General features: G+C 44.1%; 1 protein-coding gene across 4 annotated transcripts in view; it reads right to left on the bottom strand.

Moving 5' to 3' along the window:
* Positions 1 to 4,938: 4,938 nt before the first annotated feature.
* The window catches only part of SAFB (scaffold attachment factor B), a 73,923-nt gene continuing 62,961 nt past the window's right edge, over positions 4,939 to 15,900 (bottom strand). For 2 of the 4 annotated variants that reach the window (XM_069649657.1, XM_069649658.1), the window contains 2 exons: positions 11,872 to 11,981; positions 4,939 to 5,279 (listed from right to left, as the gene is read on the bottom strand). In XM_069649657.1, the coding sequence (XP_069505758.1) occupies positions 5,132 to 5,279; positions 11,872 to 11,981 (258 nt within the window). In that variant the 3' untranslated portion in view covers positions 4,939 to 5,131. The remainder of the gene's footprint in view (positions 5,280 to 11,871; positions 11,982 to 15,900) is intronic. The other 2 variants (XM_069649659.1, XM_069649660.1) reach the window with 1 other exon arrangement.

The raw sequence follows: 15,900 nt of genomic DNA, 5'->3' as shown, positions 1-15,900 counted from the left end.
GTCAAAAATCAGTTCCCTTATGGACTGACAGGTAAGGGCAACATGGGAAACTACAGCAGGGTGAGAGCAGTTTAATAGGATAGCAGGGGGAACAGACACCCCATTCCAAGGAGTTGCAATGACGGGGCAGCCCTTTTTCATCCCTGGGACAAATACATATTCTGATTAAGACAGCCCACAGAAAGCACTTGCATGTCAAATCCCATTGATAACTGCACACACTGAAGAGCTCTCGGTGTACCATGAAATGGGAAACAGGCAATTTATATTTATGGGTAAAAAGAGTTGGGTTCTAGGTATGAGCTCGGCATTTCTGCTCTCAATTCTGTGCAAGGTCCCAGGTCAGTAGAGGTGACCCCACACCTCTGGTTGTGGCAGTGGAGAGTCCTGGTTCCCAATCTGGGAGAGATACAGATAGATACAGCCAACCCAAGGAAATCCTGGGGCAATATCCCAACACTACACCCCCCCCTTTTTGCCTCGAGGACCCTTTCATGGTCAAAACACATGTCGGCTGACCACCTTAGACTTGGTCTACACTAATGGAAATAAATAATTCACACCTAGTTTACCACACCTAGCGTGACAATCTATTTTATACATAAGATTCACCAAGCAGGCAAAATTACAAGGTAACCAGGACTGCCCACTAATTTATATTTATAGATTTATAAATATATTAGATTCAGGTGCAACTAAATCATGCATTATGATGGGGAACTTTCCATTATCAAGTAAAACTTTACACGCAGGGATTCTCTGGTGCTATTTCTACAGTTCCATACACTGAGGAGCTAGATCTAAAAGTTGGAGGGGAGGCAGTACAAGCCCCCTTGATATATTCAAGGAGTTCCCCAGTGAACTTGTTGGGTAGTGATCTGCTCAGTACAATAGAATTATATCATTCACATATCCAAGGGGTAGTGTGTTCCACTCCTGGGATGTGTGTAGCTCAAGAAATAATCAATGCAATGGGGAGGGAGACAGTAGTACTGGTTCCTGTGGTCCCAGATATATTTTTGTATGGTATTAAAGGTATTAGTAAAAGCAGTGCCTACGACTGCGATAAAACGTTGGCAATAGCCTACAGATTGTATTTTCCAACCCATAGTCCCACCTGAGATGGTGGAAGGGACAATATTGTCATTAGATGTATAAGGACTAGTACTATCAGTCAAAAGTCATCCTGATTGGAAAAGACCATGTTGGGTGCGAGTGGCACGCAGTCCTGTGTAGACCCGACAGTACAATTGAAAACAATGGAGTTATTTGAAGACAGTGAACAAAATGGGGAGATTGTCGAACTCTGCATCCCGTGATCTCATGGTGCAGTATAGGTAGGTACAGTGCCCCTGATTGCAGTGGTAACAAGGTTTTTATGTTTTGAGGACATGCGATATGTGCCAGCATAATTACGGACTGTTAATCCACATGTTGGGTTACTGAGTGATGTGACCCCAGCACAGATTACATTGAAGTCAGGTGCTTAGCACAATCATCCAGTATGTGGATGATCGGTTGGTATGTAGTGAAAATGATCAGTGCAGGAGGGATTCTGTTGCATTATTGTAATTGCTGGCTCACAAAGGGTACAAGGCAGACAAAAAGCAGCTACAATAGTGCCAACAGGAGGGAGCATACTTGGGACAACTCATTTTTTGTAAACCGGTAAATTATCAGTGCGGCAGCAGTACACCGCCTCTAGGCCCAGTACTGTGAAAGAAATGTAGCCGTTTTTTGGGCTTATGCAATTGTGGGCATGGATCCTAGACTACGCAGTCTACACAAGGCCACTGTTTAAGTCTCGGGGAAGGCTAGAGGACTTAAAAGAACATTTGAATGGACTGACAAAATTACTAGACAATTTGAGGACTTAAGCCATTTGCACAGCCCCCGTTTTATCAACTACGGATTATATACAGGAGTTTTATTTATTTTCCCACTCTGATGAACGGCACATGTATTGACGGAAGGGGACATATGTTGGTGGGTCATAAATTGACATGGGGACGGGAGCCAGGGGTGGTAGTGGCGTGCGGTAAAGGGGGGAGAAATAGTGACCACCCCTGTAGAAAGCAAGACCATAGTTCCATACACAGCATTATCCAGATTACAACTGGACCATCATTATGTGAGGAACTGATCAGCCCCAGGTTTAAAGGTCCATATGGTGTTCTGTACGCCTCTCGCCGTCTGTATGAAGGCATATATATGCCATAAATACTACATTGGCAGCACAAAATGCAAGTTAAAGATTCGAATACAACAACATGTGCGAGCCATCACACACAACGATGTGAATTACCCCATGGCTAAACATTTCTATGAATGTCACAACAAAGAAATAGACAGTTTTAAATTCTTTGGGGTATACAAAATAGAATTGGGCCCCCGGGGAGGTGACAGGGAGAAGCAATTGAGACAAAAAGAAACAAGGTGTATACTAGATTTTGAAAGTAAACATCCTAACGGGCATAACATTGATGAAGAGTTATACACCTTTTTGGGCAGCTAAAGGAATATTCCTGTCCCTTTCTTTCCTCCTAGTGCTCTGTAACGATACACGAGATCAAATAGTTGGTTTTAAAGTTTTTGTGTTTTAAACAATTTTTTATGATGTTGGTAATGGTGTGTTTGCTTCGGAGCACATTTGTTGCTCTGCACTATTTTTTCTATACATACGGTAATGGGGGAGTAGAGAAGGGGAGAAGAAGAGCAAGGAGAGGCTAATTGGGAAGTAGATTTAACTAGAAAAACAGTCTGCAAACTGGATATCGATTTACTAGTGTTGTTATGTATTTGGGGATAATCTTCCATTTATGGTTGGATATATCTAGAATGTTATCTCGATTTCAATTATTATGCTGGAATTGGGATTTCCCTTGCACTAAGTACTTCATTAAACAAATAGATAAACAAGTGACCAAGCAGAGATCTAATACTATAAATGATTATACCTGGGACACTAATATTATAGTGACTAAAAGACCTAACAGATTAAGGGTATGCTACAGAGATCCATGTTTTGGGGTTCTAGATACTCATTTATATCCTATTAAGGTAGTTATAGATGTTTTTAATTATGCACTAGTCACTTCAAAATCGGAAGAAATAAAGTAAAAAACTTGGGTGGTGAATATTCCATACCCCCCCCAGCTGCTAATGCACAACGCACTTTAAATTTACCTCTAGGAACAAAATGCTTATTCGCATGATTGTATGTCTGTTAGGCAAACTCACTAGGCAAAGATGTCTGCCATGGTTTTGCACTAAGTACAGATAAACAAGTGACCTAGCAGAGATCTAATACTATAAATGATTATACCTTGGACACTAATATTATAGTGACTAAAAGACCTAACAGATTAAGGGTGAGCTACAGAGATCCATGTTTTGGGGTTTTAGATACTTATTTATACCCCACTAAGGTAGTTATAGATGTTTTTAATTATGCACTAGTCACTTTAAAATCGGAAGAAATAAAGTAAAAAACTTGGGTGGTGAATATTTCATACCCCCCCCAGCTGCTAATGCACAACGCACTTTAAATTTACCTCTAGGAACAAAATGCTCATTCGCATAAATGTATGTCTGTTAGGCAAACTCACTAGGCAAAGATGCCTGCCATGGTTTAGGCACGTAATGCAGATCACTAAATGAGGCCTTCGTTGATTTCTATGTTGCCTGCCTGCCCACCCCCTCCTTTCCCTCTCTCCTCCTCCTAGTCTCATGTTTTAAAGTGGTGCATGGTGGAGAGGTTGTTTGTTGTGAAAAAGCGGCGAGTTGGCCGCGAAACGCGTCACGCCTCGAGTGTTGCACTTGGGAGGACCCACATTGGGGTCATACTTTCTGAAATGGATTTCCATGATTTTTAAATATTTTTTCCCGTGTGGATCAATAAAAGAAGAAAATTAACAAAACGGAAAGCGGTTGGTGTGGAGTTTTATTCCCCCCCCCCCTCCTTCGTTTGCTGTTTGGTGGAAATTGGGCAAGCATGGCTTTATGGAGAGTGCAGCTCGACTTGGCTACCCTAAGGTAGAATTGATAATATATATATATATATATATATATATATATATATATATATATATATATATATATATATATATATATCCTCTGGGATGTCCAATGAGCACCCGAGACAAGGCAAAGTTTAGTAAGGCATAGCCAAAAAAATTGAAGATCCATGCCAGGGTGGTGTGCAGTGGCACAAGCCCGTTTTATTTTTCTCCCTCCCCTTTCCCTCCTTCTCACTCTTTCTCCTCTCCAGGAATAAGCAACAATGGCGGACTGACTGTTATGCAGGGATAAGATGTAAACAAAAGTATTTTGTTCTAGGAACTTTATAAAGTACTATGTTTTGTATGACACTGGTCGTGGATGAAGGAGGTCTGTTATATGGGGTGGCCATATAAAGGGGGATTGGACAATTGCTACTAGGTCTCCAAAAAGGAAATACAAAATGGCTCACTTTTTGCCAGCCACCCCTACAAGTTCATAGACGAATTAAATGTTAAGTATGAATGGCGTATGATTTATATAAGGGGATGGGCTTTGACACGGACCTCCAGCATTTAGAAACATTGAATAGCTATACTCTGATATGCGCATTACAGGAAGGAATGCAATCAAAGCTGTTACGTGTGTGCACTTATCCCACACACACAAGGGCTTCTAAGGTTTTAGTTCCACATCCAGTCCCAATTACAGAAGCACAATGCCTCCAATGACGGGGGGCAAATGCAGTATCAGGAGCACATTAATACACATCCAGCAGCAAACTACATTTGCTTTCAGCACAAACAATGCATGTTTGATTAAAAGCCACGGGCATGCAAATAATGCTCAACTATTTACCTACCCACGTGTGTTACTTCCAACACCCGCCAACTACTTCAGTGCCATTTTGGAACAGTAAATTCTTCAAATATGCAAAGATAAACTGTAAACCTTTTATTTAGGGAAAATGGAATGCTTAACAAAAAAGTTGAACTGCGGGTTAACAGGAACATCACAAAAATATAGCTCACATTTATCAAGCTTTACAATGGCAGGTTTAAAAAAAAAAAGAAAAAGTCCAATGAATTTCCGCAATTGCATTTAAGTTTAAAACAAAAAAAGTTTAAAATGTTCAATAGCGGCGCGTGAAGCGTGGATCACTAGGTTGCGACTGTCCACTAAAGCTGCCAGTTAGTCCACCACTTTGAGGCAAAGGGTCCTGTCGGCTTAACGTTGTAGAAATCCCCTGGGAACCTTCACCATGTCCAAAGCTTGTATGCCTTAAAAAGAGAAAAGTAAATTACGTTAAACAGTATGCTTTCAGAACATAAGTTAATTTGCAACTTCCCGTGGATGGACTTTTCTAAGCTTTGAGGGAACAAGGCATGCAGCAGATCCAAGGCATGCAGCAGATCCAAGCAGGCGGTTGACCAGATTACCCACAAAACCTGGACCTTCCATTTTTCAGCCCCATGTCAAATACAGAACTGCTTCCAAAATGTGGCAACGGTTCTGTTCTCACCCCAATCTGAAAGTAGAGGATTCATGAGGTGGCAAATTTTGTAGCAGAGTAGTTAGTCCAAAAAATAATTCTCTAAAGTTACTCTACTCTTCAGCCCTTGCTTTCTAATCTTTTTCCCTTTTCTTGTGCCTCTAGTGACACTATTCAGGTGGATAAATGCACCAAAGCAATATGGGCAAACAACTGATGCAGCCCAAACTATGTTAAGGGTTTTGGTACAAAGCCTTTCAAGAGCAACATCTGGCAATAACAGCCAGTGACTGGAGTCTCGTTCCAGCTCTTAATCACACCAGAAGTTAAGTGCTCTCTAGAGCAACAGTGACAAGATGTCTAGCAGGTTTATAAGGAAGGGCCAGCTGTGGAAATAAAGCCACCCATGACCAATCTATGCTTGCTTTGCATGTCTGAATTCAAGAGTGAGGTGGAGAATCCTTCAATGCACAACTGGAAAATAATCAGGGAAAACACTACCATGAGGCAGAATAAAGAAACGGTCAGACAAGAGCCAGCACAACTATTAGTAAGTCTTCGGGCAACCTCTCTGCACTTAATAGGAATGCAAGGTTGAGCAGCGACTAGCACCCTTAACTTCCATTATCCTGAGAAACGGTCAAGTGAGTACCATTTTCTGATCACATGGCAAAACATCTGAAAAACCTATAATGAGAAGGCAAGCTTAAATGCCACGGCTCATTCATGTCATTAAACACATGCCAATGTTTGGGAGGAAGCAGCTGCAATATCTGATGACATTGCATCCATTTAGAACAGGACTACAGACCCAAGCTTCCAGGTTTCAGTCCCATTCATAGCCTTTACCAAAGAGGTGCATAGGTTAACAGGTCATCCTTTGATGGAGGGTGTGTGCAGAGAACTAACAAGTTACCTACTTGTTACTGTTCTCTAGAATGGGTCTAGCATGGACTCACATGCTCATGAATATTCGCAGTCAGGCTGGGACTCCTTGGTAAAGAAAACAATCTTAGTTCGACCTACAATGACTAAAGCCCCAGAAGTGCAGGATGGTCATGCTGCAGCATGTGCTCGGCCAGCTGGAGGGAAACTTTCTCGTTGGATCAAGGACACATACTTACACATTCCCATACACAAAAGGCATCACAAGTTCCTGTGCTTCGTTGTACAAGGGAGCATTACCAGTTCAAGGCTCTCCCCTTCGGACAGAAGTCGGCATCCAGAGTCTTCACCAAGTGCATTGCTCCAATGGCAGCCCATCTACGACTACAGGGGATTAATGTGTATCCTAATCTGGACGACTGGCTCATCCGGCCAAGTCAAGGGACATCACCGCTGATCACAGTCCTGCTTGACTCCATTGCAAGATGTGCTGTACCTGGGATCCAGGCTCAACAGTGTCCTGCCTGGCATCACAGTCAGGATAGTGGCCATCTTGGCCAAGGTGCAACGTCTGTTGGTACTGAAGATCACCAGAGTGGGACCAAGTCGCTGCTCGGCATGATGTTGTCTTGCATAATCAAGATGGTGTTGCATAATCAAGATGCGTCCACTCCTTGAGTTCAACGCTAGTTGGATTCAGGTGTTGGAGGCTTCCTGGACAGCATCATGCTCGAGTTAAGTCGAGCGATATGGTGGTGGGGCGCGCTCCAACATCGCCAGAAGCAGACTTCCAAAGCCCATTGTGAAGACATCACTGCAGATGTTTCCCTGTAAGGATGGGGAGCCCACACCAGACATCTTCACCCCCGAGGCATGGGACTGCCGGAAGAGAAGACGCTACACATTAACCTACTGAACTACAAGCAGTGTTTAGGCCGTCGGGTTGTCTGTCGTCCCTCAAGGGAAAAGTGGCAAGGGTCTTCATGGACAATACCACATGTTTTACATCCAGAAGCAGGAGGGGCACCTGATCCCCAGCTCTCTACAAAGAGGCGCAGGACTTGTGGCACTGGGCCGCCGCCCTGAGGATGTTCCTCATTCTGTTTCACCTGGCAGGAGTAAAGAACAGTCGCCAACTCTCAGCAGGGAGATGCGCTCCTGCCACGAGTGGGAGTTCAGCAGGATCAAGTGGACAACTTTCCTCAAATGGAACAGTCCCAGATCAATCTGTTTGCAACGGTGACAAACACCAAGTGCCAGAGGTTTGCCAGCAGATGCCTCCAGCCAGGGAGCATGGGGGACACATTCTCCTTCCCTTGGGAAGGCCTGTTTCTGTAGTCAACTCAGACGGTACTAGTGCAGGATGATCCTCGTCGCACCAGCATGGCCGAGGCAGATCTGGTACCTGGACCTTCTCAGCAGGTCAGCGTCCCCTGCAGTCAAGCTGCCAGTGGTTGTGGATCTCCTCGCCAGGGAAGGAGGTGCAATTCTGCACCACAACCCAGGATCGCTGAACTTAATGCCTGGCTCCTGCAGCATTTGTTTGGTGGTTACAAGCTTCCGGCGGACTGCAGGGAGGTACTCGCCAGGGCGTCAAAGTGCTACAGACGCAAATGGGACCGCTTTGCGTCTTGGTGCCGTCACAGAAGGTAAACCCTCAGGGTCACAGCCCCTCAAGTACTTCCATTTATTATCATTGGCTAAATCTGGGCTGGGGCATGCCTCATTAAAAAAGGTACATTTGGCGGCTGTCTCCCGCTATACCAGATCACGGGACGGTTTTCACTGGTCGCATAGTCTAGTGAAGGAGTTAATCAAGGGACTGTTCTGCTCATTCCCACCAGTGAAGGCTCCGGCATGGGACCTCAACATGGTGCTGGAAAGGCTCATTTGAACCTATGCATTCCACTCCATGCATTCCACTCCGCTCAAGTCTCATGGAAGACAGCTTTCCTCGTGGCCATCGCCCCTGACAGACGAATAGGCGAGACCCTGTCCTGCAACCTGCCTTAGTTGACTTTCCATGAGACGAGGGTGGTGAGACAGGGTGCACCCCTCCTTCATGCCTTTGTCGCTGGCTGAAAGGACTGCACTCAGTGGATATGGCTAGAGCGGTGAAATTGTGTGGCCTGCACAAAGTTTCCAGAAAGCTGGTCCTGTGAACCATGGGAAGGCCCTGTCCAAGGCTTCCATTTCCACTCACGACTGAGTTTCCCGTCTGGTGTGCCCCAGCTGGACATTTGCAGGGCTGCTACGTGGAGATTGATGCACACCTCCAAAGTTCTACTGCATCGAAAGGGATTCCAGGGAGGAGTTCAGTCAGCCAAGCAGTGCTGCACAACCTGTCACTTGAAAGTGAGCCTGGTGAGGAGGTAAGATTGATTTGGTTGAGCCTTGCCACCCACCTCTCCTGTGGTTGTGCATGTATGTATTGCTATGTATTCTTTAATCATGAGCATGTGAATCCATGCCAGCCCCATGCTGGAGAAGGAAGTTACTTACCTTTAACTTTTCTCCAGCATGGATTCACATGCCAACCCTCCCGCCTACCCCTCTTCGACTCCTCTTAGTCCTACTGCCACTTACATGCCACCAAATTTGAAGATGGCTGCCTGAGGTAGGCCTTAGGGAGAGGGCTACCCAGAGCACGAAACAAACTGTTCTTTTACCGAGGATTCCAGCCCGACAATGGGGAATATTCATCAGCATGCGAATCCATGCCAGACCCCATGCTGGGGAATATTATAATTTTTGTTGTTTAAATCGCCTCATACCAACACCAGTCCCTAAGGGCAAGATCAGGAACTCAACCTGTGTTGCTATGCTTTGTCCCGCTTACAAGACAAACATGTTGCCCACCCCCGAGCTATCCTCCTGGCAAAGCCATTCTTTACTGCAATTTATTCTAGCTTTGTGCAAAGTCCATGTAAATTTTATTAGACCCATCCAGATTTCTCTTGCATTTAATAAGAAATACTGCATGTGCCCTAGTTTTCCGCAGCCCATATTCAGCTTGCCATGTGGAGCACCCATTGGTTGGTGGCAGCTTTTTGCAGTTCCCTGTGGTGCCCCTACCAGAAGCCTTGGTTAAGTGCAAAAGGCCAGTAGCCTCGACAAGACACCCCCCTCCTCAATATGGCCCTTAAAGGAACTGTGTCTAAGATGTAAGCGGATGGCACGACCAGATTAAACTGGTTTGCATCAAGAAGCAAAAGCCAAGTCCTCCCTTAGAAATTGACGACAGCTAGAATGTATATTGACAACCCAGTGATCAGCATAGCATTCCCAAACACTCTTGGAGAAAAGAAATTCTGCTTTTATACCTGGTAGTCTGGCCAATTAGACCAACCTACAGCTAACCAGACTATGGTGGGGTGGATCTTCTCTTTATTTGGTAAGAAGCGCTCACGCAGACCTGGAGACCCTGAAGTGCCCAGTCTTCAAAATGCCTTGCCACCCAGGCTACACCAGAGATTTAATGAAGATGCAACATATCGGAGGTGCACAGAAACAGATTTACTCATCAGTAACTGCACCAAGTCTTTCATGCTTTTCACAAGCGAAACCATACTGCTATGGACATCCTTAAATCATAGTTATCACGTATTCTCAAGTCTGCACACTGCGAACAAAATCGCGTCTACCACAGCTCGATTAGTAATGAAAAGCTGAATAGCCAGCCATTCACCTAGGAAACCCGGGCACACCTAGAGCTGGGGTGCCCCTATCCCCAAACAAATGACTGGAGAAGACAATCAGTTTGCGTTGTGAGATTAAATACAGTTGCCCCATCCCACTGCTAGTCACTGAAGTTCCAAATTCTTAAATGCCATAAATCCTTTCTGCAGCAAGGGTCTCTCCAAGCTTAGTAGGCCCATGTTCAGCACTGAGGCAGAACTATTCAAGAGCGCCTGAATCAAAAATCATCTTGCTTCTACTTGGTATGCTCCACAACTATAGTAAACAGCAAATGTGGCAGTCAAGTAAAGGTCTGTAGACATTTACCCACTGCAACTTCCAGCAGAGCTCAGCTTTGTAGTCTCCTGGTTGACATGAATGGCAAATACTCCTTAAAGAGTAAGCATGGCAAAGAAATATGGACTCAGCAGTTAATGGATTTAACTGTTCAGGCAGTTGCAACCACTGCAGGATCGAGGGTCAGCTACTGGAAGCAAGTGGCATACCACAACTGTGCAGCATCAGAATAAAGGCACACAGAAGAGTCTCGGGCATACTTCAAGACATTCTAACCCAGGTACGTGTCATTCCTGATCACGCCCACTGTGGGGTTACATAGGACCACTGGGGTGGTAAATAGTAATCAGTTTGGTTTACTTCGGAGCATGAACAACTGCTCAACCACCCGCCCCCTTCATCCTCTTGAAACAAATTGCGTTGAAGATGCCACTCTTTCCTCTCCTTGCACAGCAACGACTGCAGTTTTACAGTTTTGTCATACTTTGCCCCCCCTCCAGTCCCTCGTGACTTGTACTTCAGCAGTTTCTCAGCAACTGGTATGCCAGAAGGATGTCAGACACTAATGGATTAAGATGAGTCAATTAAAAAAGGGGCAGGGACCAAATATTTGTATTCGGGAGGGGGGGGTACTGGACTTACATCATGGTATTGCACACAGCCTGAAAAAGCTCCTCCCTTATGCTTATTTGTGCTTCTAAAATCTTTTGGGCGCATCTACAACTGACAGATTCAGTTGTAACCTCATGATGTATGAGCACCGTGGCAAGGCTGGTGGACATTTTCAGTAACTTAAAAACTCGTAAATTACACCTTTAGACCAGACTTTTCAACATGGTGAAATATTAGGTCATCAATAAATGTGGATTAAAAAGCTTCATGTGTGCTGAAATTCAAAAACGATATTAGATCAAACGTACAAGGTTGATAAGAGGGTACAATGCGGTATCAGAACTGCACTCTACTTCATGGTTACAGATTAGGCAACTACACGAAGTGCAACAGCAAGTTAGGCAGAAGGCAAACGGAGCATCAAACATTTGGATGCAGGTCGATTCCTTGCCTTAGTCGCTGTTAATCAGAATTTGTAGATCAAAACATGCCGAGGAAGAAACTCCATTAAAAAATAAAAGTACCATTTCTCCATTAAAAAATAAAAGTACCATTTCATTGTAAATTGAAAATAAACAGCACATTGGTGGACCGGTTTAATTTCAGAAACCACCTACTCTAAATTAAACTAATTAAGATCGTTGCCAAAATACCAAACAAGGTATTTTTGCAGCAATGTAAGTGCTACAGCAGCTTCTGATATTCATGGAGGGCTCCATTAAATGCATGCAGTCCTCCTGCATCCTTTGGTGCACCGACGACCCTGTAATATTGCAGCGACACGACAAAAAAACCTTATTGTAGAATTTGTGGGTCTCACGTTAACAATCTGAATTGGTTTACAGAATAGTTGTATAGGGCATGAGAACACTCATGCTTTAACACGATAGGAAGATAGGAATACTAACCTGCCTGCTGATGGAACTCCTCTAGTTTCAGCAATTCTTTTGTCAGAGCCAAAACTAGCCCAGCCATCCCGTCCATGGCGTTCTTGTGCTCCATGGCGATCCGCATAATGCTGAAAAGTACAAGTGAAGTAGTTCCTCAATCCGAGTAGTTTTTGAAGTTTATATTTTAAACTAAGGAGATTAGGCAGAAAGCTAAACCTCAAAGTGCTTTGAATTGTGGAGTATTTCTTGAAGACACTGGCCAAACAGCCACATTTGAGCCAGTCTGCTTAATTTTAACTCCAACTACCGGAAAAACCATAACAGAATTTCCAGCTGAAGCCAAGTCCCCAAAATCATTTGCCTTTCCAGTTCACAGACTGCATTACACAAGCTTATAGATGAACCAACTGGGTACCTACTGAAGAATATAGTTCTCATGTTAAACAAGCTGGAATTCACATTTGAAAGGACATCATATGAATGATCACCCTGATCTCAACTGCAGAAGGACAAAGCTTTCCTAGTCCGTCAGCTGGTGTCTTCTAGAATATGTTGTACACAAATGTTTGGTTCACACCTTCAAGACAGCCAACAAATGACAGAACAGAAAGGGTAAACTAAGGCGACACAAGCTTAAACAAAATGGTCGCAGTAACCACAGGAAGGAATTACATAAATGAATTTGGTTAGTTGGGGTTTGAGAGCTTAGGCTAGATCTCTTCAGTTAGGCCCACCAGTGCTGGACGCACTGCAAGCATGAACCCGCTGTCGGCAAGGTTTAAAGGAACATTCTGCTTTAGTGTTAAGGCCACAATAGCGAATCCATGCATCCCAGAAAAAATAGTGACTGAACAGCTATTGTGTGTCCCTGCTAGGTGAGGGGTAGTTAAATAAAGCAATGGTACACCCGAACATTGCCATTAGCACCATAACCAGCTTCTGGGTCTCCAAGAGAAAACGCAGCAGTTGAGTAGCTGTGTAAAGTCCATAACAAAGCTTTAAACCTCCGACTAAATGGTGCATTTTACAGACCAAGTAAAGTTGGCCTTTTGGGGGTGGGGGTATAGGAGGGCAAAATATCCAGGCAGTCTACAAAGCGTACACCAGCTCCATTTATTTTGTATTTGGTGCACTGACCATTGAGCAGCCACCAACTGCTTCAGTGTTCACAAACCAGGAAAACCACTGTATTATTAGATCAGCACATGGACCATGACAGGTATACATACACACATGGCCAAGAGAAAAGCAATCAAAGCATAGGATTTGGGAATGGCAACAGCATTTGTCTCCACCATTAATTCAAGGCCAGTATAAGACATGTGGGATATTTACAATAAAGAAAAATGTGCAACTCAGACTTCGGGATTAAGCAGGCTTAAATACATATTACACTAAGAAAATCATGTTCTTGTAACCAAGACTGGCCAAGCGGTTTCAACCTTTAACACTACAGAGTCTAGTAAGAGTCTAGTAACTTCTGAAATCTGATCAAAAAGAATGTTCATGATTTCGCAAATGTGTACTGGAAAGATGTTGGACCTTTGAAAATGGTGCAAAAAAAAAAAAACCCTGCCAGGAAAAAGTTGCCAGTAAAATCCACATGCATGCTGCGCACCTGTATTGCTTTACTAGTGATTTAGCTCAGCTCAAGAAAGCCATTATATGGATGTGCATACACAAATAGTGCGAACGCTACATTCACATACATTTGCACCTACGAATAGGCCGATCCTAGTAAAAGTTGACAGATAGGACAAAAAACGAATTAAGCACAGGTTTTGAAGAAGGAAAGCTGAAGTGCCTGTAACACAATGAAGGCAGTCATTTGCTTGCCTTCCTCCCAATGTGTTAGCAAAACAGTTACCAAACGTTTGCCAGTCCAAACACTGGGTGTGAAGGATTTGGGGCGGTTGCGTGGAAGACTTCCATAATCAGCCTGCAGCAGTGTTAGCTTTTCCAGGGTCTTGCCCTTCTCCTGTGTATGGGGTTGGTCAGACTACTCCCCTCCACTCCTTGCTCACGTTTTCCTCCATGTGGGCCCATTTTAAGTCATAAGGGAGCACCGCTCCTATGGGCAGCCGCTGGAATCCTAATAACCGTTTCTGTATGGACAGTATCACTACTACACTGTAGAACAAAGTATCTCTCAGTGGTCCTTAATGGTCTTCGAAAAATTGCCATTCCCGGGAGACGCGTGTGCAGGTAGAGATGCACTTATGCTGGTTCTCATTTAGGCCACGAGGTGCATCTGAAAACCAACAACTGACAAAAATCAAAATGCATAAAAAACCCGATGCGAGGGCTACGAACCCGGCAGAAGGGTCATGTCGCGTGAAAACATCTAGCACATTTGTCAGAAAAGCAATCCCCTTTAACAAGTAGTTATGGGGGGAGCATAATCTAAATCCCTCAAATGGGGAGGAGGGCATTGACCAGCAACTGCATTGGCGTGGAGCACAAAGGTTCCTCAATGTTACTTTCTTTTGCATGCTGAGCATTCAGACTGATGGGAAGTAAAAGCATGGGAGTCTACAAAAGATACAGTGCAGTGAAAAGGCTCCATCACCTGGTTGATGGTTAAAGGGAATCTAATCCCCCAAACTCCAAGTGTGGGTGAAATGTATCCCAAAAATTGTTTGAGTCTTTTTGCCAGTTGGCTGACATTTAGGGCAAAACCACCAAAATTGTTTGGCAGGACATGGTCAGTTGGTATGGGGATACAGTGGGAAGATTTTGAAACAGGAAAGTTTGCTGCTCATCACCCTCTAGTGAAGAAAACTAAAGTAATGAGGATTCTGGAATGTTGGTGAACAAGGCAGCAGCTTAAACCAACTGCTCCTGCTCCCTCCCAGCCTATGGATAATAATAATATTGGAAATTGAGAAAAATGAATCCTGCGCTGATATCAAAGAAGATTGAGATCCCCGACAACCCCAACTCCAAAAAAGCTAAACAAGGGGAGAAGATGGGTGAGAGTTCAGAGAATGGTGACATGTATGCACTGCTTCTCCAGATTGCCCAGGATGTGAAGGAAATGAAGTTTACCCTCAGTGAATTGTCCTCTCAAGTCTGTCACCTGGAGAATAGAGTCACCAAAGTGGAAGCAGAAAATACAACCTTGGCCACGGAGGTTGCAGGGAGTTATAGGGCCTACAAGGAGTTGAGATATGAAGTTTCTGATTTGAAGAGGAGGAACCTGATGTTGGAGGCTGATCAAAGGAACTTGAACTTGCGCTTGCTGGGTGTGAGTGAAGACTCTGCTTTGGACAAAAACCTCGATCACAGAGTCAGAGGAGTACTGGAGGCAACTTTGGGTAACAACATCCTAAAAGAAATGGACATGGATTACTCCTTTAGAGCTGGTAAGCTGGTCCAGGCCGGAAAACCAAGACAGATCATCATGGTGATGTCCAGAGTTGAGTGCAAAGGAAAGGATTTTAAAGGCTGCGAGAGAAAAAGGGAAACTTCTGCTAAATGGAGATCAATTGGCGATCTATCCAGATTTCCCTAAGGAAATAGTGGAAATGAGGAAGGCGTTCAAAAGTGCAAAAGCTTTGGCACAAGAAAAAGGGATTAAAACTCTGCTGGTGAAACCAGCGACACTGAAGATATTTTTTGGATCAGGTGTCAAAACCACAGAGGATCCAGTTGAAGCTGAAAAGTGGCTGAGGGCTGGGGGCTTAAACTTGGATAATAGTATTGCAGATTGATGTGATGCATGATGTATGAAGCTGTGAAGATGTAAGGTTACTTTTCTTTATTGATTCATTTTTTCCTGAATTTGTTAGATGGGAATTGGTTTGTTTAGGTATCGGAGCGTTATTAATGTTTCAAATATGCTGTAACGGTTTTACCTCGAGCGTAGGCTTGATGTGGGCTCGGATAATGGGTGCTTTACTCTACGGCAGTACGCGCTCTATAGATTTTTTATAGGTGATGGTGCTTGTTTTTTGTTTGGACGGAGTGCGGGAGGTGTCGTGCTGTCCGGAAATGTCGGCCGCGCGACATTTTTCGGAGTCTTGCCGGCAGTGGTGTGTTGGATTG

Source organism: Ambystoma mexicanum, chromosome 1p, assembly GCF_040938575.1.
Source record: "Ambystoma mexicanum isolate Mex_15411 chromosome 1p, UKY_AmexF1_1, whole genome shotgun sequence".
Taxonomy (NCBI): Eukaryota; Metazoa; Chordata; class Amphibia; order Caudata; family Ambystomatidae; genus Ambystoma; species Ambystoma mexicanum.
Note: the sequence above shows the minus strand (reverse complement) of the source record. Positions and strands in the feature narration are given on the sequence as shown.